Source organism: Zasmidium cellare, assembly GCF_010093935.1.
Source record: "Zasmidium cellare ATCC 36951 unplaced genomic scaffold M409scaffold_37, whole genome shotgun sequence".
In the NCBI taxonomy this organism is placed as follows: Eukaryota; Fungi; Ascomycota; class Dothideomycetes; order Mycosphaerellales; family Mycosphaerellaceae; genus Zasmidium; species Zasmidium cellare.
In genome coordinates this window covers 344,656-366,426 of record NW_022986981.1, presented here as the reverse complement: position 1 = coordinate 366,426, position 21,771 = coordinate 344,656, and the positions used below count along the sequence as shown (strand labels likewise).

The window sequence follows — 21,771 nt, the reverse complement described above, 5'->3', positions numbered from 1 at the left end:
ATCTTCTTGGAGTGAAGGACGTCGATGGTCACAGGTGTTGGTTTTTTTTTCGAAGTTGTTGAGGTCGTTCAGGTCAACAGAGTGTGTGGTTGACGTCGTTGTGACCTCGGGAGTGTTCGCGACCGAGTTGTGATCTGAATGCTCTCCACGTGCGATAGGGGTCGGTTGCACGTGACCGGTTCGTGAAGTGAAGTGATCAGTTTTGCTTCCGTCTTGCTTTTCTCTCTTCTCACCAACAACAACAAAATTGCAAAATGCTGTCGATTTTAAGGAAAGCGCGCTTGAAGGACAAAGAGATGCGAATCTTGATGTTGTGAGTGGCAGCCTGACCAACCGCGAGGGTGAGAGCTGATTTTCATGTGAAGGGGTCTGGACAACGCTGGCAAGACCACGATCGTCAAAAGAATCATGAAGGAAGATGTCAACGAAGTCAGCCCAACACTGGGTTTCATCATCAAGACAATCGATTATGAAGGGTGGGTTGCTCATAAGAGCCGTTCTTGAGCTTGTGCTAATGAATGAATTGGAAGATACAAACTGAATATCTGTTCGTGCTTCCCCTCCGCCATTTCTAGCTATCTGCTGATCCGTTCCAAGGGGATGTCGGCGGCCAGAAGACGCTCCGCACGTACTGGAAGAACTACTTTGAGAAGACAGACACGCTCATCTGGGTGGTCGACTCCACCGATCGAGAGCGTCTGGACGACTGTCGTCAGGAGTTGAAAGGACTCCTGGTGCAGGAAGTATCGTCTCCCTCATTTTCTCCTCTCCAATCAGCTTTCACTGACATGCTCCAGCGTCTCATGGGTGCGTCCCTCCTCGTCTTCAAGAACAAGAGCGATGTATCCGGATGCATGAGTGAGGACGACATACGCGAGGTGAGTGAAAACATCGGCCTGCCGCTCCTCCGGCCCGTACCAAATTTGGATCATGCACTCTTACTTAAGCACTGTTCAGGGATTGCAACTGGACAGCATCCGAACGCACAAATGGCATATCTTGCCATGCTCTGCGATGACCGGTCTCAATCTTGAGGAAGGCCTTCAATGGGTCGTTCAGGACGCGAAAGATCGCCTGTTCCTATACTGATGCTCCATGATTTCCCCTCCAGCCCTTTGACAGGGCGACAATTGAGTTCGACTCGATCTCCCAGATCTCACGCCTTGGCAGGCACTCAGGACTGTTCTGGCTAGCGTGGTGTAACGGCGTACCGCGTAACTACGACACGGCGACGCACGCCATCATCGCATGGGCAATCCGGTTGCGCACACGATTAGTGGGAAGGGAAGCTTCTGTCAGTTTCAGAGGCAGCACGGGGTCAATAATGGCGGCAGAAACAACAACAAGCTGCTGCACGGCCTGCATCAGGAAGCAGCAGCGGCCGCAGCAGAAGGGCCGGAGACTGTTTGATGATGGCAGAGACGCTGCATTCCAGGCCGGCAACAACGGGCAATCAGAGCAGACCAGGAGCCGCGCACGCACGCGTAGAGTAAAGGGATCTGACAATCGACGTGTAGTTCATCTTCGCTTCATCTGAATCTTATTATATCCGCACCCGTCGTCGTGCACTCACTCTATTAAGCTTCCACAGCCCTGAGCGACCCCGGTCTGTTGCTCACGTCGCAGGTCTGCCATCCCTGTCTCCTTCCCTTTAGTTTCGTCCATGTTGCACTTGTTGTTATGGACAACACCCACCCGCCATCCGATGGCTCCTCGCGGCCACCGCCACAGCGTGATCCCGTGAGCGAGAGCGACCTCGACCCCGCTGCTTTTCTCAAAAGCGTCCGAGAGCTGTCGGAGAAGCGCGATCGTGAGGACCAGGAGAGAGTGCGGAAGCTGGAAGAAGAAGTGCAGAAGGGACGCGAACAACGGGCGGCGCGGAGACTGGGTGAGTCGTGTGATCATGTCAAAGTCGGCTGGAGCTGTGGTGTGTGTGTCGGAGGTGGTTGCTGTGTTGACCTCTCTCTGCTACACAAAGCCACCGACTCTCCGCCAACGCGCGCGCAAGGGCTGACCAGTGACCAGAACGAGCACGATCCATCTCGCCCGATAAACAACAAACACCTGCTTCGCCCGCAGCCCGCCCACTGTCCCGCACCACCACCAATGCCAGCCTACACGCATCGCCGCCAGTGACCATGACCCCTCCCTCTTCCTCCGCCGAGGCCAATGGCCGCAACTCAGCCCCAGAGCCTGAAAAGTCGGTTGCTCCAGAAGGACGAGATGTACCAGACTTCAAGGGCTTTGGGTCAATAAAGCGATCCAGCACAACGTCTACAACCTCTGCAGCATCAAACAGAGACTCAGCTTCGGCCTCTACCCCCAGCGCCTCCAATCTGGCGCGATCAGGCACACTCTCATGGCAGCAGCGTCCGCGACCGGGCTCGAAACTCGGTGGAAGCCGGCCTTCATCGATGGTGCTCACTGGTAGTAAGCCTGTCCAGGAGCGGACTGACGAACCTGAGCCGAGCCGAGATCAAATCGCAGCATCACTGGGCGCTCGCGACCCCTCGTGGTTCAAGCAAACGGCGGATCGTGGCATTGGGTCTGCTGCATATAGAAAGAGCAAGGACGAGGCGCCTTCGAGTGAGAATGTCATGTCAGGGAGAAGAGGCCTTCCAGGAATGTCAAGAGAATCATCAGCAGATCCTGAAAGCTTGGGCAGCCCACCAATGTCGGATGCGAGGTCTGACCTCTTCACGAGAGGATCCTCAATACGTGAGAGCACGTTCTCGAATAGCAGCAGCAGGGATTCTGCAACCTCTACTTCGAGCAGAAAACCGGATCTAAAGTCACTCTTGGCGGAGGATGAAGACCAGCAACGAGCCTCGCCGAGTTTCGATCAAGCTTCAATTGCGAGCGGCGACTCTGGCAGCGTTGCGCGGACTTTGACCATGTCGAGCTCTCAGGCACGATTGACAAACGTCGGTGACAGACCCGCATCGCCCACGAAAGGAGTTGGTGGTTTTGTGCAGAGCGCGATGATGAAGCGATCGGACAGTCATAACAAACGCTGGAGTGCACAACCCGGTGCCAGTCTTAGCAGGCAGAACTCTGTGGCAAGTGCACGAAGCGGGTTGGGTGGACTGCAAGGATCGCATAGCATGCCTAAACTTGAGCCGACATCGACAAACCGCGAATCGAAGACAGAGAGCTCATCAAGGCCTACCAGCTCAAGTAATGGCTTGGGTGGCCTGCACCTGAATACCGCGCAAGATGATGAGAAATTCGTTAAGCCTGCGTTGCCTCACCACAGCAGGAGCAAATCCGTGGCATCCAATTACAGCGCCAACGATGACGGCCCAAGCGTCCCACAGTCTCCTGGGAGTCCTTCGAAACGATGGAGTCCGAACAAGTCCAGTTGGCTGGAGAGCTCGATTTCTCGGCCTGAATCTCCAAAGCCTGCACCCTCAAGGAACAGTCAACCCAGCTGGATGGCGGATCTGGCGAAGGCGAAGGCGCAGCGTGCAAGCACTGATTCCACGCTATATGCTGCTGAAGCGCAGAAGACCGTGGGAGACGAAGGCTCAAGGCCCGGATCCCCCACTAAGACCACGCCGTTTGGCCAGAGTGTCCTGAAACGTTCAGAGTCTAAGGATCTGTCGCAAACAACTACTCCCACGAACAAACTTAAGCCTCTACGGTTAGCAGACAAGTTTACGACGTCGCCAGCCAACCCTTCGCCGCCTGCAAGTAAGCCAGAAGAGACAGCTGCCTCTCCCCCGAAACCCTTGGGCGATCCTATCGACTTGGAGCCGAAAAAAGGACTCACTCAGACGTCAACACAGCTGCCTGACATACCAGTGGAATCAGCGAAGTCGCCGCCACCTGCTGTCGCAGAGAAGCCAGCGAGTCTTCCAAAGCCTGAGCCGGAGACCCAGTCTGTCAAGTCGCCGCCTCTTCCAAGTGCTGAACCTACTACCCCTAAGACTGGCAGACGCAGTCGGAGTTCAACGCTGAAGTCACCACCCATCAACAAGAGCAAGGCGAAGCCAGATACTCCACCGAAGATGCCGACTACAGACTTCCGCAGCCAGCTGAAGTCACGACCACGCCCTGAGTCGAAGCCTAAAGATGAGCCTGAATTCTTGTCCAAGTTTGGCAACCTGCGGAAGACCCAACAGGAACGCTACGTCGCGCCGGATGTGCTTAAGGATAACATCGTGCGTGGAAAGTCTGGCCTTGCCAATACGACAGGACCTGTCAAGACTGAACGCAAAGACGAGCTAAAGGAGAGTCTACTGGCCAAAAAGGGTGACATACAAAAAGCAAAAGAAGAAGGCCGTGACCTACCTGGTCAGGCGCACGAGAGGAAGATTAGCGGAGCACCTCAAGCGCCTTCGAAACCTGAAGCCCTTGCTAAGCGAGAGTTGCTTGGACGCTCTGACTGCGCCAGGAGCGTACAGACCACTGAGAAGACCAGAGAAGCGACCCCTGAAGCTCTCACACGACACAAGAGCTTGAAGGAGAAATCAGTGTCTGAAGCGCCGCCGAAAGTGACACCAGCCCCTGCACAGACACCGGAACAGATACCGGTACAGACACCTGCACCTGTACAGACACCTGAACCTGCAACTGCCGAGTCGACCTTCCAGCCTCTGAGTAGACAAACCAGCGAATCAAGTTCTACAGAGACCAAGCCAAGTCTTGAGAAGTCGAAGTTGGCTGCACGCTTCAATCCTGGACTTGCTGGCATACTCGCTCGAGGGCCACCCTCAAATCGAACTTCTAGGCCCGAGAGTCCAGCGACGCCAGGCCGATCTGTTCCTCAGACCACGTCAAGCGAGCCTCCCAAAGCTGGTGAGCCACTGCAAGATGTTCGAAAAGACCGCGCGAAGGGCCCAAAGCGACGCAAAGGTGCCACAAAGGCTACCACTTCTACTCCCGAACCCTCATCAGCGCCCCCAGCTGACAACGGCCCCAAGGCGGACGATGCCGGCCTGACTCAACCTGAGATCCAGATGCCGAAACCAGTGAGTGTTGAGTCCGCAGCTCCAATCATGCGATCGTCGTTGAACAGTTCTCCCTCGATCGAATCAAGCAGCGATCACCAAAACAAAACGCCGCAGACGAGTGCAGAGGCTAGCGTGCCGCCCACTAAGCCGAAGCCACCTGCACTGCCAGGCTCAGCAGCGTCTGTTATGATGGCATCTCTCAACAAAACTCCACGACCCATTAGCGTTGGCCCATATGGACAGGAGTCCGAGAAAGCCGCTGATCCAGAGAAGGATGAAGACACCAAAGCAACGCAAGCAAAGGCAAAGCCGGCAGCACTCCAAGGGTCTGCAGCATCAATAATGAGGGCATCGTTAAGCAAAAGCCCGCAGCCAGACAAAGACTTTCAAGAGGAGGAGAAGCCAAGTACTCCTACGAAGCCGACCTTCACTCGCGGAGCTGTTGATCTGCAGAAGCCAGCAACGCCCTCCAAGAGTCCTTCTCTGATTGGTAGAGGAACGTTCAGCCCGGAGAGGTCCAGCAACGAGACCGCGTCGCCCAGTGTAGTTCCAGCATTCAAGGGCTTTGGTCCTCGCAGATCGACCAAAGGCTCCCAACCGGAAGAGAACAAGGAAAACTCGCGGGATAGTATACCTTCCGTCAAGGCAGCGGCTACCCAATGGGGGCGTAGACCGTCTCCTCCTAAGAGCGATGGACCTTCTCAAATCCAGTTACCAACAAGGAAAGACGAGGAAGCTGCCATGAGGTCGGCTGGATTGCTTGCTTCGAGTCCAAAGAAAAGCGGTCTTGGAATCACTGTTGAGAAGAATGGAGACCAGCCCTCACCACCAGCCTCTGCTGGGCTGCCACCCAAACCTGCGAAGTCCTCGCGGACGGTTAGTGGCCAGCTAGCGGAGGCTTCCCCCAATAAAGGTCAGTAATCACACTGGCGGCGAACCCCATCCTCTCCTTGCTTGCTTGACCTTCATATTCTGACGAAGAGCCGTGCAGTCACGTAGCGCTTCCAATGGCTCTGATGACTAACGACCTGCAAAGGCTTGACGAATGGCAGTCCCATTCCGGATCAGCCCAGCACTGCCACGGGCAGCCTGCTCAGGACTTCGTTCGGCACAATACCCAAGTATCGAGAGCCGCTGGCCATAGACACGCAGACAGTGATAAGCCCGAGTCAACCCGTGCCTGAGACATCAAAAACCTTACGCAAGAGTGTGCAACTAGTCGCACAAGACGGGGCACTGAAGTCACTGGCGCCGCAAGAGGAATATACGCATTACAACGAGTCGGCCTACCTCTGCACGCACACTTCCACCAATCCCAAAGGTGTCAAAACTTCGCAGATCTACTTGTGGGCTGGTTCGCGTGCCTCCGAAAGCAACGTCGAGACCGCGAACACAGCCGGCAAAAAGCTCTCGAAGGAGAATGGCTCTGCCAGTGTCCAGCTTGTGCGTCAGGGCATGGAGCCGGCTTCTTTCTTGCACTCAATGGGCGGCATATTTGTGACTCGCCGTGGTGGACGGGATAGCGCAACCAAGCAGTATATGCTATGCGGTCGCAAACACCTCGGCCACATTGTTTTCGATGAGGTGGACTTTGCGATCGACTCGCTGTGTGCTGGCTTCGTCTTCTTGGTCTCTTATCCTGTTAGCCTGCAGCAGACAAAACTTTACCTCTGGAAAGGCTCTTCCTGCTCGGCTGAAGAACTGAGTGCAGCTCGACTTGCTGCAATGGATTTGAGCGAGACTGGTGAAATTATAGAGGTGGATGGAGGTGTTGAATTCCCATCCTTCCTCAAGGTCTTTGGCGCCAACACCACCAAGTGGAATGTCCCCAAGGTCTCCGACGTCTGGCAATCGAAAGCTGCATCGCCCGACAAGTTCAAGTCACGGCTTTTCAGGATCCAGCAAGCTGAAGCCAAAACCGGCCTCCTCACGACCCTATGGAACAGACGCCCAAGCTGGAACAGCCTCTCACCCGCTCGCTCACCCGCAAGAGACGCAGAGGAAGTCAAAGTCGAAGCCAAAGAAACCACTCCATTCACACAAGAACAGCTCGACGTCGACGGGATCTACCTCCTAGACGCGCACAGCGAAGTCTTCATCCTCATCGGCCCCCTGCTCGCATCCCACCCAGACCGCATTCGAGACACTCTCCTCGGACAAGCACTGCTCTTCGCATCTGACTACACCATCATGTCAGCCTCGCTAGAAGACCGCCGCTCCATACCCAAATGCTCCGTCTTATTCTCCGGCGTGCCGCGGGATGTCAAGATGTTGTTCAGACACTGGGATGAAGGTAGAGGGCTCTGGGGAACCGCTGGGTTGATGGCCGGGTCGGCGTCGCCGAGTATTGGCAGGGATGTGAAGCTCATGCCTTTGGATGAGATGTTGACGGAGGTTTGTAGGGACTAGGAAAGCTTTGTGGGTTTGGGAAGGGGTGTCTTTTTTGGGAAACACGGACAAAACATCATGTATAGAGGAAGAAGGCTACTTGGTTGGGTGGAGATTGCATTGTGAGCGTTTTAGTTGTTGTTTTTGATGCTGTTGCATGTATACAAACCCAAGTTTTGGAATATGGCACTTGAATACACGAGACATGGCAGTGCTTGATCAAGCCATCCAGCTTCAATGTAGACTCTCACTCGTCGACTGTCACATGTTAATGTTCCCCTCAATCCCTCATGACCCGTCTCATCAGATATCGATACTACACGCCAATGGCATGTCCCACATTCAGACCGTCCGTCTATTTCATAACTTTGACATTCAAGGGGGTATCTTTATCTATCTCCAAGTACAAACACATACACATACACATACATGCCCAATGCCCACACACGCCAACAAAAGCTTTTGTCATCCTCATCATTCATCCATCCATCCACCCACCCATCACCTCCTCCTCCCCCTCCTTCTCAAGCAGCAGTATACACCCTCCAACTATTCCACTGCCAAACCGCCGTCTCAAACGCCGTATTATTACCCGCCACAAAATCTGAACACAACCCCGGACAATGATCCTCATCGCTATACACGCTCGTGGCGCCCGCCCACGTCCCGCATAAATCAATATTGGCGATGATGCTCTGGTTGCGGAAATGCGAGCTGATGTCGCAGTTGGTGTTGGGGAAGTCTGCAAGGGGGGTAGGCCAGGTGCTCGGGTCCGGGGCGGTGGTGTTGGAGACGTCGGTGGGGATGTCTGAGGGGATGGAGGCGCGCGGGAAGAACCAGATGCGGATTCCTTCGGGGCGCCATTCCATGGCGTAGATGCCGCCGCCGGCCGTGTTGAGGGCTTGGCCGTAGGTGGAGGGGGCGCCTTGGACGCCGCAGCCGGCGTTGTTGTCGGTGCCGTTGTAGCAGTTTTTGGAGAGGACGGTGCCGGTTTGTTTGCGCTTGACGTTCATTTTGCAGTCGGAGGCGGTGTGCAGGGTTGCTTGGTTGCCGCTTGTGGCTTGATTAACTGCTTCGACGATGTCGATTTCGCCTGGGGGGTTCGTTAAGATTGATATGGGTTGAGTGGGGATGGGGTGGATGCTTACCGTTTGTTGGCCAGTTGTTTGGGTCGCTGAGCCAGAGGGCGTTCCATGTGCTGCAGCCATATGGGGTGTTGACGATGTCGAAAACGAAGAGTCCGCTGTTATATTGCTTCTTGCTTGTGATGCGGACTGAGTAGCGACCTGTGCTGGCATCCGTGTCCGTTGTGTCCACTCTCAGGATCGCAGACGAGGATGAAGCGTAGGTTAAGTTGTATTGTTGGGAATCAGCTACTTCCGAATCGACGTAGTGGACAAATCCTGAAGTTGGGTCGTATCCAGTGAAGTAATCGAAGTTATCGAAGAAGCCGGTCCCAGAGTAGGTATCCTCGAGAGTGTATGCGAGAGCAGAATAGTCAGGGTACGAATTCTCTCTCGTCCCAATAACAGCTCCAACGATGATACCTGCGATCACTACTACAACAGCCGCGATCACGCAGAGTATGGTGACTTTGGACCAGTTCTTGGGATTCCATGTCGATCCATTCGGCGCGGTCTTTCCCAGGCTGTCTATGCTGTCGTACGGTGGTGGAGGCCCATGAGTCGGACTGTATATCATCTCCGTCTCTCGTGTGTTGACATTTTGATACATCTTGTGTGCAAATTTGAAGAACGAAAAGGGAAGCAAGATCAAGACACTCAACTTGTCAACGGCGAAGAATGGAAAGAGTCTATCAGTAGTGTCTGCCTGAAACGACAAGAGCACTGGGGGAGTGGCATGTCCGCGCGTCGAGACTCTTTTCCTGATCGTAGCAGGCGCGCATTGGGGATGTGGTCGAGTGGCGGCCACGCGTAAAGTGGAGCGCTGTGCTGGGAGAACATCCATGCCGGAAAGCGGCCGGCAGCCTTCCGTGGAGCCTTCACGTGGAGTCTTTCACATATGGCGTGCGCCATTCGCAGTTGAGCTGCTGCCAGGAGTGATAAGATCGATGAGAGGTGTGTAGTCGTATTGCTGATGTGTTGCTCGCCGGTGCTGCTCGACTTCCCTGACGGCTAGCCGTTTCTATTTATGAATTGATGATACGAAAACAGCCTTGGCCTTAATTCATCGCCACCGAGTACTGAGATACATAGGGTTGAATGTCAATGGAGTAGGCGAATTGCCCTGCTAATAATGATATGTTCGAGTTGGAAGGTGTGGGAAAGTATGTCCTTATCGGCAAGAGTCGCGGGCCACTGTACAATCCACAACGCATGTACGGCAGTTGCTGCTTGAACTTGGAGGAAGGTGCGGAAAATTGACATGTGAATGGGATGCGAGTGAAGTGAAGTGAAGAGAGGATGGAACGTCGTGCGCCTTGAGATGTGCGTGAGAGTCGGGCCACCTTCCTGCCTTCCCCATGAAACGTCCCTGGTCGCTAGCAAAAAGTTAGACGAGGCAAACAACCGCACCTGCTGCAGGCGTCACCACCAAACAATCCAGAGCAGGCTTCACCACAGCACCTTCCTTCACAAACTGCAGTCGCATCGCAGCCTTCACGGGATGCGAGTCACGCGTGTCGCTCGCTAGGTCCAAGACCTTCATGTGCCGCCAGTAACCCGCCTTCCATTCACTTCGGAATCCGCGTTTGGTGGGTCCTCTGCACGACCACACTTAACACCACCCTTACGCTTCGAGACGCTTCATAATTACACGCCTGGACAAGGGCGACGATGGACAACCGCCCAACCAACAACCCTCTTTCTTCAGTACCCGAGAACCCTTCTCTGGACGACGACGACAACTCATCTGACCCGTGGCCCTCCCACCACAACGCCCCCCGCAGACGACTGCAGCCCCGCCAGCCTCGTTTTGCGCTTGAGCCTGGCGCAAGCAGCAGTAGAACCCCACCAGCATTCAATCTGCGCGCCCAAGCGGCTGAATTCGTCCCAAGCGTCACTGCCAGGATGCCGACTAAGAGGAAAGCCTCTTCGTCCGCAGGCCCTGGAAAACCGGCTGCCTCGAGCGCTCGTAGCACCTCTTTGACTCCAGACCAGCCTATAATCCGCGGTGAGGATCTGTTTGGTAGGGATGTGCTCGTCCAGAAAGACGCCGATTCTTCTGTGAGCTGGCTTGATGACGATGAGCATTCAGAGATCCTGGACATGAGCGTACAAGAAATCCGCACCTTTGCTCAGAACAACCCCCAGGCTGCGCAGCAAAACCGTGATGCTATTCGCGAGGCTTTGACGCTCGCACGCAATCGTCCCACGGAGAAGAACAAGCGTCCTGCGGATATGTTCCCAGGCACTTCAGCCATGCTATTCAGCTGCAACAGCACCACCAGCACTTCAGATCAAGCAGTGCAGCTAAATTGCCTGAAATACCTACCATTGTGCCCAGCGGGACCTCTCGCTGGTCGAGGTGGAACCATCACTAAAGACACCAATCTCACCGTCCTTTCAAGCTACCGTGAGCGGCTCGATTATCCATCACTGAGGCCAACACCACCCAAGAGAAAGTGGCCGCTTGACGAGCTGCCCAAGGAAATCTTCGATCTTATTACCGACTTTCTCGATCGGCAGGATGTCAAGTCCATGAGGTTGGTCTGTCGAGAGTTCGAAAACATGGTCTCAGACACATTGTTCAATGCTTCGGTCGTGCCGTTCAATACCGAACTGTACGACATGATCGACGAGGACGCAAAAGTATCGACTAGATCTTCACAAGCTACTCCTCAAGCTATGGACAAGGGTAAGGGCCGAGCTCGAGACGCGCCTGAAGTGAGCCTGGACACATTGCACGCTGGCTTGCAGTGGCAGAACGACAAGAACGATGTAGAGGGAAAGGTCTATCGTGGTCATGGCCTTCGTGTCTTCCAGGGATTCGGCCCGCACATCAAGCGATTTGGCATGAGCTTCGAGGTTGCCGAAAGCCAGCTCGCTCGGCCTCCTGTCAAGAAAGAGCTCGATCTCGTCGAATCGTACCATGGAGGTTATGAATGGCCGCCACAACAGTACACTCGCTTTGCCAACTTGGCTGGGTTGGAGCGAACTGCCGATGAGACGCTCCGTATGAAAGCTGCGTTTGCCAACTTGACCAAGGTTCAGGAACTCGGGTTGTCTGTCGAGAGCGGTCTTGGCTGGCTTAATGGGCCAGACAAGAGTCTGCGAGCTCGCATCTTTGAGCGGCCTTCTCCTGTATTTGGTCAATCGCATGCGCGGCTTCCCGAAGGACTACAAGAAACCAAGGACTTTTGGGCAGCGCTTCAAGCCTGTCATACCAAAGTCGGCGGCAACTCAAGTATGAAAGAGGTCACACTCGCGAAGAGGAGTATTGCCAAGCCAATCCCTGAGCTGCCTGGTTTGCAAGATACTCAGTTTGCTGATCCGAGTTTGTGGCCCACCGTTGCGGCAGCTAATATCAATGCCGCCACTTCTACCTGTGGCTCTCCAGAGGAAATGGCACTCGAGGGTGTACTCTTTACAACCATCAGCCCCACTGAATCAGGTCTACCTTGGGATAAGTGTGCATTGGCTCCATCCGAGTTGAGGAAGGAGCAGAAGGAGTGGCTTTTGGAGACTGAGTGGGCTCAAAGAGCTTTCTTGGAATCCTATATCCTAGCGATCATCGACAACCCTCTCGTGGTCGCCAATGTTCGAACTCTCAACGTCGCCAAGATCTCCAGCAGCTTTCTGCCGATTCTTGGGAGGTCGTCGTTCTGGGACGCTCTACCGAATCTCAAGGACGTCACAATCCACGTCAAGCCAGATTGGAGGACTGTGGAGAAAGACAACGCTGGCTTCGCGGAGACACGTGCACTGAGCCCCTCTGAGGCTGTTCGCTCTTTCCACAAGAGTGTTCTGAGAGACCGCATCTGCCTTCGCCCATCCATTACCAAGTTGAACATCGGGTGGTTCGGTGGTGGCGAGCACGCCGAGGGCATCTTCGCACGTAACAACAATCTGCTCCCCGCCCCAATCACTGCACCCGAACATTGCATTGCACCAGCAGCAGGCTTCGGCCTGGTTTTCAAGTTTGTTGAAGAGCTGACGCTTCACAACTGCTGGATGACTCCGCCTGCTCTTGAAGAGCTGGTCAGAAATCATTCTAATAAGAGCCTCAAGAAGTTGACACTCGACTCGGTCTCCATCACAACTCATCCTCGCTTCCCCACCGGAGGGCAGGCCGGTCAGGCGCAAGCAATGGCAGCAGTGCAGGCTGCTGGTGTTCATCAGCCCTTGTTGAACTTCCAAAACTTCCCCAACCAGCAAGCCGCTGCCCAGGCTCCTGGCGGCGCCAACGTTCAGCAGAACAACGCAATGGCCCTCCCACCTCCAATCGTGCCGCAAAATGCACCGCAGATGCAGCAAATGGCCTTTCCATGGCACGCACTCGGCATGGCAAACGCCCCACAGGCCGGTCACTTCCAGCAGCACGTCGCAAACCAGCTGTTCCACCACCATAACCAACACAACCCTGGCATGCTCGCCAACGCTGGTGGCATGAACCTACAGGCGATGTTTGGTGGCTCCAATCCGGGCAACAACATCCAGCAAAACCCTCCACCACCACCACCGCTTCCACATCTCCCACATCTCCCCAACCATAACCAGCAAAACACCCACTGGAGCGAAGCGCTCCGCGAGGGTTCATGGCCAGATCTTCTCAACAGAATCTCTCCAGGTCCCATCTTCGACGACTACAAGCCGCAGCCTGCTCCCTGGGAGGAGCAGCCACCACCACGCCCAGAGACGACTCTTCAAACAATCGAGCTCATCTCATGCGGCTACGTCCGCCTCACGAACAACAACGCCTTCGACCAGTTCGCCATCCAGGCCACGGATGACCACCACCTGTCCGTCTGGTTCCGCCAACGACAAGCAGCACTCTCGCCAGCCATGATGACGACTAACGATCGATGCATGGCTCGCATCGTGCAGCATATTCCCAACCGTGAGCTCGTGGCGCTTCTGCTGGCTTGGGGTCTCCGAGAGGGATGGGCGGACCAGGAGAAAGCGGAGGAGTCAGAGTATGACGGGCTCTTGCCAGGTGGAACGGGCAGGTTGTCGGGCGTCATCGAGAAGGGCATGCCCCTCATGTCGGTGCAGGATCGGGTCGATTGAAGTGCGTGGACGGATGTTTAGATGGCTTTTTCACGACACTGTATGAGTAACGAATGGCAAACGACGGGGAAACGGGGAAAAGTAAGCGTAATCATGTTGGAACGGCGACGAGGAAGGACTCATGTACGATAGCAATCAAACTTCGAGTGTCGAGCGTGAATCAAGGGAACTGGCCCACTTCTGAAAACAAAATCTCATCTTCAAACGTGTCAATTACCCAAGTTACCCAAACTAGCAAAAGCTTTTCGAACAGCACGCATTCGATGCATGCTTTTTGAGGAGCATACTATCGAAGACGATGCCAGCGAAGAGCGTCGTCAAGCCCGTGCACGAAAATGGCATGTGCGCGCACACGCTCTGCTTCATCTCCAGACTCCCCCAGCGCCTTCTCGATGCAGAAACAACAAAGTCTCAGGGTATGTCAATCAATCCAACGCCCATGCTCCTGTCCCAATTGCTTCCTTCGTTCTCGTGCGCCGCGCGCTCTCGTGGTTAGGAAGTCTTGTCTGCTTGCTGCTCTGCTCGCTGCTCGCTCGCCGTGTCTCGCTTTTCGCAGTGCCGCTGTTGCACTGCTGCATCCCATCTCTGCGCCGCTTAAAACAGAATGAAAAGAACTTACCGTCTCAATATCCGCCGTCACCGTGAAGGTTGCACTTTTGGCTCGCAATCGGTGCTAGAAGTATGTCGGCTGTGGTGAATGTTAGTGTCTGAAAGTTAGTGTGTGCATGCTGATCTCCTTCCGGCGGGGTGATGGTGATGAAAGCTGTCGAGTTTGTTCGCTCCTCGAGAGCCAGTAGCGGGTGTGACTTTACCCAGACTACTTTGCAAAGCATCTAGTCCGAGCGTGCCTTCTTCAGCTCTGGCTCGTCGTCGAAGGTCAACACATCCTCATCAGCATGCTCTTCGAAGGACCGCTTGCCAGAATTGGTGGATCCTTTCGTGGTCTCTGGTATGGCGAAATCGTCGTCGTCGTATCCAATGCCGTCCTCGTCTACAACTCGGTCCTGGGGCTGATTGTTCGGTTCAGCAGCATTGGAGTGGCCTGGTCCATGCTCGGTGTTGTCACCATCGGCCAAGTCGAGAGCCGTATGGAATTGCTCGTCGTCTTCGTCGTCGTAATCTATAAGGTCAGCCTCATCGAATGCCTCGTCTTCGTACTCAATGAGACCATCGTCTGGATTGTCTTGCTGGGGCTCGTTGTTGAATTCCTTGGCTGCTTCGTCGCCTTGAGGCTGCTGCTCATCGTTCAGGCCGAGCAAGTCCTCAGAGTCCGCAGCACCTGGTGCTTGCTCCTTTCCATCGCCTGCAGGAGGCTGAGGCTCCGAAGTGGACTCTGGTGCATGCTCATACTCTTTGCTCACGTTTTGAGCATCTCCTGCTTCAGCTTCGCCGGCGTCCGCGTCGTACTCAGTGAGGAGCGCGGAGAAATCGTCGTCGTCGGTATTCGCATTCGGCTCTGAAGGATAACCCGTCAGGTCATCGTCATCATCCCAGTCGATCAGATCTTCATAATACTCACCAGCCGCATCGTTCGCCGTGTCACCGCGAACGGTCGTTGAGCTTGCAGCAGAATCCGGCTTGACGATCTCAGCAGGCTTCTCCTCGGTGACTTCACTCTGGGCTTGGTCCTTTGGAGCTTCGACGGCCTCTGCAGTAGGTTCGGCCTCCTCATGCTGGCCAAATTCTTCCGGGTCTGGGTATTCCTCGTTCTCGTTGTAGTCCTCGTAGTTGATCTCGAATTGATTACCTTCCTCTGTATCTTCGTAGGCCTGGTGCTCCTCATGGGCTTCTTCTGCGAGCTCGTAGCCTTCCTGAAATCCAGCCCCTTCGCTGTACGGTGCCTGTTCCTCTGTGTATTCATGGGCGTGACCATCGTGCTCCTCGTAATGCTCTTCGCCAGTAGCAAGGTTTTGCTCTTCTTCGACAGTGTACTCATCAGTAGGCTCAGCCTCAGTATCGGCGTCTTGATACTCTTCATTCTCTGCGATGTATGGTTCAGGAATGTTGGAGATGCCCTGCCCATCGTTGACAGCCTTTTGCAGACTGCCCACGGAGGTGGAGAACTTCGGCTGCGACGTGAGGGTTACAGTAAGGGGAGGAACATCTTGCACGCCATCGTTGAAATGCAGTTGCTGCCAAACGTCGATGATCTCGTTGAGACTGGTATTGAACGTAGATGAGTTGCCCTGCAAAGAAGTCAGTACAAGCTAGAGTTTTGGGGGTAAAGCTGACGTACCTCAACGAGCATGAGACCCAAGCGGTCGAAGACGAGAACAATGTCATCGCCTTCTGAAATTTCCTCACCTAATTTGACTTTGAGTCGGTTCCTACAGTCTTGCATGAGGTTCGAAAGGCCAATGCTCGCAAGATTATCGTTCTTCAGGAGTCCGTCTGGTTGCTTGCTCGACTTGAACATGGGCATGCAGTAGTCACGGTAGTTGACAGTCATGGGATGCAGGCCCGTGTCAGTGGGAGTGGGTGGTCCGTCCGGCACTTCACGCGCAGTCGTATCAAGAGTACCAGGTAATTGTGGGAGCGCTTTCAACGAAGTCGTAGTGTCGTCAGATTTCTCTGGCTCAGCCGCGGTAGCTTCGCCTTCATAGAGCAGCTCGTGGCTACCATCGATGGCAGCGTCATCAACAGCTGCAAGTGCTTCTCCTGACTCATGTGGAGCCGTCGATGATGCAGTGGGCTCGACATTCGCGTTAGACTCAGCGCCAGTATCGTGGGAATGCTCTTCTGTTACTGGTACCTCGACCGCCGCGGGCTCGGCATTCTCGCCGGGAGCCACATTTTGCTCCTTGACGTTCGCGTGTGGCTCTGTGAGCAGCTCTTGCTGCTTGGTGACGTCTTCGTGTGACGTGGTTGGTGCAGGCGCAGCCTCAGTAGGGGCACTGAAGCCTGTCTCGGTGTTCTGCAACGTGGTATCGTCAAAGAAGGGCTGGCCTACATCCAGGTAGCTATCATCGTCGTAGTCGATGAGCTCCTCATCATTCGGCTCAGGTTGAGCGGTTTGATCAACTGGGATATCATCTTGCATTACTTCTTCCACCAAAGTGGTGGTATGGTCTTCATCGTCCATCATTTCATCGGTCGCAGTAGGTGGGCGCGTGGGATCGCCATCTTCGAGCATGCGCTCGTCATCGGTCAGGTGTGCGGCACCAGGATAATCATCGTAGTCAATCTCGATATCGGCGTCAAACATGTCACCTGCGGCGGGTGACGAAGAGACCTCCATGGTGTCTTCAAGTGCCGGGGCGGCAAGGGATGTGAAGGCGGAAGTCATTTTGACGACGAGTTTGGAGCCTCCGCTCGGCGCAGGACGCGTCTATTACTTTCCAGTATCTTCAAGAGTCAAAAGGTGGGTGAGTCACGGACGATGAAAGTGTCGAACACGTCGGAAAGCGCGTCAAAGCGGCGCTCCTTGTTCGGTTGGCGGTTCTTTGTCAGATGTCGAGGTGGTCGCTGTTGGCATGTGTATCCGCGGAGTCGGATGCGGTGAGTCGTTGTACACTGTCAAGATGCCGTCGTGGTGTCGTTGGTCGGTGCGGGTGTCGAGGGCGGGTGGTGGGTGTTGAAGGAGAGAGGATGGTGTGAGTGAAGTATGAAAGCGGCCGAAGGGCAAGTGCGCGGACGCTCGGACCATCACGGGCGATCCCGCTCACTGCCAAGCCTGGAGCGTGGGAAGGAGACAAGCTGGCATCAGACACGAACAGTGTCGGGTCACCATTGAACAACCATCCTACCCCATACACACCCCAATACTCGCCCAAGATGGTGGTCCTCAGCGCAGCCATCACCACCCGATCGGGGAAGCCCATCCTCGCCCGACAGTTCCGTCAGATGCAAAGGTCGCGAGTCGAGGCTCTCCTGGCATCTTTCCCCAAACTCGCAGATACGGCCTCGCAGCACACCACTGTCGAACAGGACAATGTTCGCTTCGTCTACCAGCCACTGGACGAGCTGTACATGGTTTTGATCACCAACCGCCAATCCAACATCCTCCAAGACATCTCCACACTCCACCTATTCGCACAAGTTGTCGGATCGATATGCAAGAGCCTCGACGAGCGCGAAATTGCACGATGCGCCTACGAACTTCTTTCCGCCTTCGACGAGGTCGTAACGCTCGGTTACAGGGAGAACTTGACTCTGAGCCAGATCAAGACGTTCCTGGACATGGAGTCGCACGAAGAGCGCATTCAGGAGATCATTGCCCGCAACAAGGAGCTTGAGGCTTCAGAAGAGCGGAAACGCAAGGCGAAGCAGTTGGAAATGCAGCGCAAGGAAATGTCTCGTGCTGCGAGAGTCGGCAGTGGCAGCATGGGAGGCATGCCGAGGACACCCAACTATCCCACGTACACTCCACCGCCCGCTGCTCCCAGCATGACCGACTCTTACGACTCGTACAACGCTGCTAAGAATCAGACCTTCAACAAGCCGCTTGCTACACGAGGAAAGGGAATGCAGCTGGGCAAGAAGAAGACTACCAATACCATGTTCGAGCAGGTTCGCGGCGACCTGGGCCCAGAAGCGGAGGCTAGTGCACCGCTGGCTGGTGTACCTACTCCAGCTGCTCAGCCTATTCAACCGTCCGTACCTGCGACAAGGGGCAGCATCGACAGAGAAGGCATTCATGTCACAGTCGCCGAAGCCATATCTGCTCGTCTGTCTCGAGAAGGCGCCGTGGAACTCTTCGAGGTCAAGGGTGATCTCCAATTGCGAATCACTGACCCTAGCTTGACTCAAGTCAAACTTGACCTTGCTCTTGGCGATACCAAAGGCGCCCAGCTCAACGCACATCCAAAGGTCGACAAGGCGCAGTTCAAGAACAACAACACGATTCAACTTACAGACACCACCAAGGGTTTCCCAGCCAACAACAGCATCCAGGTGATGCGATGGCGGCTCGTGGCAAAACCGGATGATGTTCAAGAACCCCCTATCAAATTCACGGTCTGGACCTCAGAGCTTTCGCCAAACACGTACAGCATCACTGTCGAATACGAGCTGACTGGCTCTGACCCTCTCAAGGATGTAACTGTGGTCATCCCATACGCGACATCTGAGCCTTCCGTCTCGAGCTTCGACGCTGTGTACGAGGTCAGCGGAGACAGCATAGACTGGACCATTGGCGATGTGGACGATAGCAATCCTAGCGGAAGCTTTGAGATTGAGGCTCAAGCATCGTCGGAAAGCGAGTTCTTCCCGATGCAGGTGCGCTTCGCAAAGAGCCGACCATGGGTGGATGTCGACGTGAACAGCGTGACCTTGTTGAACATGAACCAGGATGTAGGGTACAGCAAAGACATTAGGTCGGTAGCTGAGAGCTACACCATTGTCTGAAGCGACGTTAGCTAGGAGTACTACGAATTAGAGGAATGAATAATTAGAATCACAGCAGAAAGCGATCAGCGTTACTTGAGCAACATTTTGAACATTTTCCACGTGACTGCGCGTCTGCTGAAACACGCTAGAGTTCTGCCCTCGACTTCAACCCATTGCCTCCTCCTTCCCACACATGAACCTGTCACAAACCATACACGCTCACTCATATGGCCCAAGAGGAGAGCAGCACCAATCCTAGATTGGATCAACTCACCAGCAAACGATTCCCAGCTCCCATAAAATTTCCATTTACAGCCTACTCTCACTGCCACGACCTGCTCGCAATCGTTACGTCCATCTGGGATGTCAACGTCTTCCGCATCACAAATGGGCAGCTCGCCTACCACATCAAGCAAATCAAAAAGGAAGTCGAAGTGACTGCCTTGAGCTGGAAAGCGGATGGGACTTGTCTTGGCATCGGCTGGAGCAACGGGCATTACGCGATTCACGATGGCGGGACTGGGAAGCAGATGCAGCTTGTGAGCTTGCAGCCTGAAGGCGGCGAGGATGAGGAGTGGTTGCTTGATTTGAGGATCAAGGAGCCTGAACCTGCGAAGCCTGCTCCTATTCAACAGCCGGCGGATGACAAGCCTGAACCTGAACCTGAACCTGAACTTGCGCCTGAGCCTGAGGAACCAAAGCCTGAGCCATTGAAGGTCGGATGCTTTGGCTGGATGGGCCATGAAGCTGGCAGGAATGTGAGACGAAAAGTCACAGAAGAGCTCACGACAGATGACTGGTACGATGGGCTTGACGAGATCGAGGAAGCTGCTGGGAGTGCTAAGAAGAAGCTCGATGCAGCGTTGATGGACTTACCACGAGCTATTACGACACTGGACGTGACGAAAGTTCTGCCCAAACTAAGCAATATTCAGACCCATTCTACGTCCAATACGAAGGTGTTTGGAGCGTTAAACAAGTTCGGCAACCAACAGGCAACAAATACTTTGTTCCATACCCGCAAGGATACGGCATCCAATGTTGTTCAGAGTGTACTCGTCTGTCAGGAAGATGGTGTTGTGCAGGTCTTCCTCGATGAGACGGTCAAAGTTGGAAGCAACTCTATCCCGGGCAAGCCCATCATGCACGCCGCTCACCCAGAGAGCGCCAGCCACGCCATTCTATCAGACACAGGAAACTCGAGTTTGACTCTGAATTTGCTGGACCTGCCTCTACAGGCGCTGAGCGGACCACTGCTCCATGTGATTGGAACCAACAACAAACGGATACAAGTGCTACTGGAATATATCGTGCAGACAGTGCGGTGTATCGAACACGATTTCACAACCAGCATTGCATTGCCGCAAAGGCTGATCGACAATCTCTCAGCCTTTCTAGAAACTGAGCTTGAGTCCGATCCAGTGCTAAATCTCTTCAATTTGGCAATGACTGGCGGCTTCAATGAACCCCTGAAAGAATGGTTCACCAATGCCATTACCCGCCGCCACAAGGACTGGGAACAAACAATCAATTCAATGTACACACATCTGCAGAATCACGTCTTCATCAATCTCCTGCCTGCGCTGGACCGCATGAGCATAGCCCTCACCACTCTTCGTGGGCTCGCGAACTTTTACGAAGGCTCAAGCAAGTTCGATTGTCCGGCTGAGTTGTTCACCAAGATCCTCGAGCATGTCGACAGCTTGCGGCTTGTTGCACAGAAGATGCAATTGATCATCCAGATGGAGCACCGCCAATTCCGCGCATTCTACAAATGGGTGAAGATGGATCTTGAAATCGCAATCGCAGGACCACTATCGAACAGCGCGCTTGAGATTGAAGACCGAGAAGTGCCAAACTTGGACTATGCTCTGCTACTGCCCTACATCAAGGAGACGTTAATGCGCAGCAGGCTGACGCCCCATGTCGAGACTAGACCGGAAATAGGAGAGAGCTGCAGTAAGGACGAGTTCTTCCAGAAACCCATCATCCAAGACATCAGCTACGAGCGGACGAAAGAAGCCCTGCAACAGCTCAATGGCCTCAAATCAGACGCAGAACTGAAGATCAAGGACGTCCACGATCCATGTTCTCTCCTCAACCTCCCAGCCCTCACCGCAGGCCTCATAGGCCACGTCCGCCTCGCCCTCACACGCATCACCGAATGGCAAAGCCGCATGCTCTCCCACCCAACCTCAATACCGCTCCCTTTGGACCCCGGCACAACAATTCTAGACATGAAAATGAGCAGCCAACCCCAGCAAGACGAAGACACCCAACCATCCTCAAGCACAACCTCCCTCCTCGCCCTCCAGCCCGGCTCCAAAACCGACCTCCACATCCTGCACATCACCCACTACTCCACCGCCACGGGCAGTCCCTCCAAACGCCCCTCCCCAACCTCCTCCTCTACCCAAACCACGCACTTCTTCCCCGCGAAAGGCGACCTCCTCGACGCGAAATGGATCCCCTACACCAACAACACCTCCTTCCTCACCCTCTTCAAATTCCTCGACGGCCACACCAAGATCACCAAACACAGCCTCTCGCAGGAAGACAAGGAGACGTTGGAGTCGGAAGAAATCCAGCACGTCTTCGCGGGGAAAGAGGGGTTCAGACCGGTGAAGTTGATCGTTGGGGGGAGGAAGGGGAGGTTGGTTTGTGTGGTTTTGGGGAATCGGGGGAGGGAGTGGAGGGTTTTGGATTTGGATGGTGGGGTGAAGATGGATGATGGAGATGGGGATGAGATGGGGATGAGATGATATTGGAGTGAGAGTAGTGGTAATGAGACGAGTATCGCAAGTTCATCGATCACGCTTGCATCTCAGACTATATCGCAATGCCGCAAGTCATGGCTCACGAAAGGGGGTGGTATCACGATCGTCAAAAAATTGAAGGCTAAAAAAATCAGA

The 21,771-nt window shown here is 54.4% G+C and overlaps 7 protein-coding genes across 7 annotated transcripts; 5 read left to right on the top strand and 2 right to left on the bottom strand.

The window, feature by feature from the left end:
• Nucleotides 1-254: 254 nt before the first annotated feature.
• M409DRAFT_69387 (uncharacterized protein) lies at nt 255-1,089 on the top strand (the record flags this gene model as incomplete). Its single annotated transcript, XM_033818270.1, has 6 exons — nt 255-313; nt 366-476; nt 531-547; nt 598-743; nt 798-878; nt 958-1,089. The coding sequence occupies 6 exons, from the start codon at nt 255-257 to the stop codon at nt 1,087-1,089; spliced, it is 546 nt and encodes a 181-aa protein (XP_033663072.1).
• A 591-nt stretch (nt 1,090-1,680) lies between these two features.
• On the top strand, nt 1,681-7,364 carry M409DRAFT_69386 (uncharacterized protein; the record flags this gene model as incomplete). The annotated part of the gene is made up of 4 exons (XM_033818269.1): nt 1,681-1,888; nt 2,026-4,917; nt 5,080-5,868; nt 5,992-7,364. The coding sequence occupies 4 exons, from the start codon at nt 1,681-1,683 to the stop codon at nt 7,362-7,364; spliced, it is 5,262 nt and encodes a 1,753-aa protein (XP_033663071.1).
• Nucleotides 7,365-7,867: 503 nt separating this feature from the next.
• Nucleotides 7,868-9,077, bottom strand: M409DRAFT_27560 (glycoside hydrolase family 16 protein; the record flags this gene model as incomplete). Its single annotated transcript, XM_033808620.1, has 2 exons — nt 7,868-8,436; nt 8,492-9,077. 2 exons carry the CDS (start codon nt 9,075-9,077, stop codon nt 7,868-7,870), a joined length of 1,155 nt encoding a protein of 384 aa, XP_033663070.1.
• Nucleotides 9,078-10,138: 1,061 nt separating this feature from the next.
• M409DRAFT_69384 (uncharacterized protein) lies at nt 10,139-13,690 on the top strand (the record flags this gene model as incomplete). The annotated part of the gene is made up of 2 exons (XM_033818268.1): nt 10,139-13,510; nt 13,664-13,690. The coding sequence occupies 2 exons, from the start codon at nt 10,139-10,141 to the stop codon at nt 13,688-13,690; spliced, it is 3,399 nt and encodes a 1,132-aa protein (XP_033663069.1).
• A 674-nt stretch (nt 13,691-14,364) lies between these two features.
• M409DRAFT_27558 (uncharacterized protein) lies at nt 14,365-16,817 on the bottom strand (the record flags this gene model as incomplete). Its single annotated transcript, XM_033808619.1, has 2 exons — nt 14,365-15,717; nt 15,768-16,817. The coding sequence occupies 2 exons, from the start codon at nt 16,815-16,817 to the stop codon at nt 14,365-14,367; spliced, it is 2,403 nt and encodes an 800-aa protein (XP_033663068.1).
• Nucleotides 16,818-17,305: 488 nt separating this feature from the next.
• M409DRAFT_27557 (uncharacterized protein) lies at nt 17,306-18,877 on the top strand (the record flags this gene model as incomplete). Its single annotated transcript, XM_033808618.1, has 1 exon — nt 17,306-18,877. One exon carries the CDS (start codon nt 17,306-17,308, stop codon nt 18,875-18,877), a length of 1,572 nt encoding a protein of 523 aa, XP_033663067.1.
• A 209-nt stretch (nt 18,878-19,086) lies between these two features.
• Nucleotides 19,087-21,621, top strand: M409DRAFT_58614 (uncharacterized protein; the record flags this gene model as incomplete). Its single annotated transcript, XM_033813956.1, has 1 exon — nt 19,087-21,621. The coding sequence occupies one exon, from the start codon at nt 19,087-19,089 to the stop codon at nt 21,619-21,621; it is 2,535 nt and encodes an 844-aa protein (XP_033663066.1).
• Between the last annotated feature and the right edge of the window lie 150 nt (nt 21,622-21,771).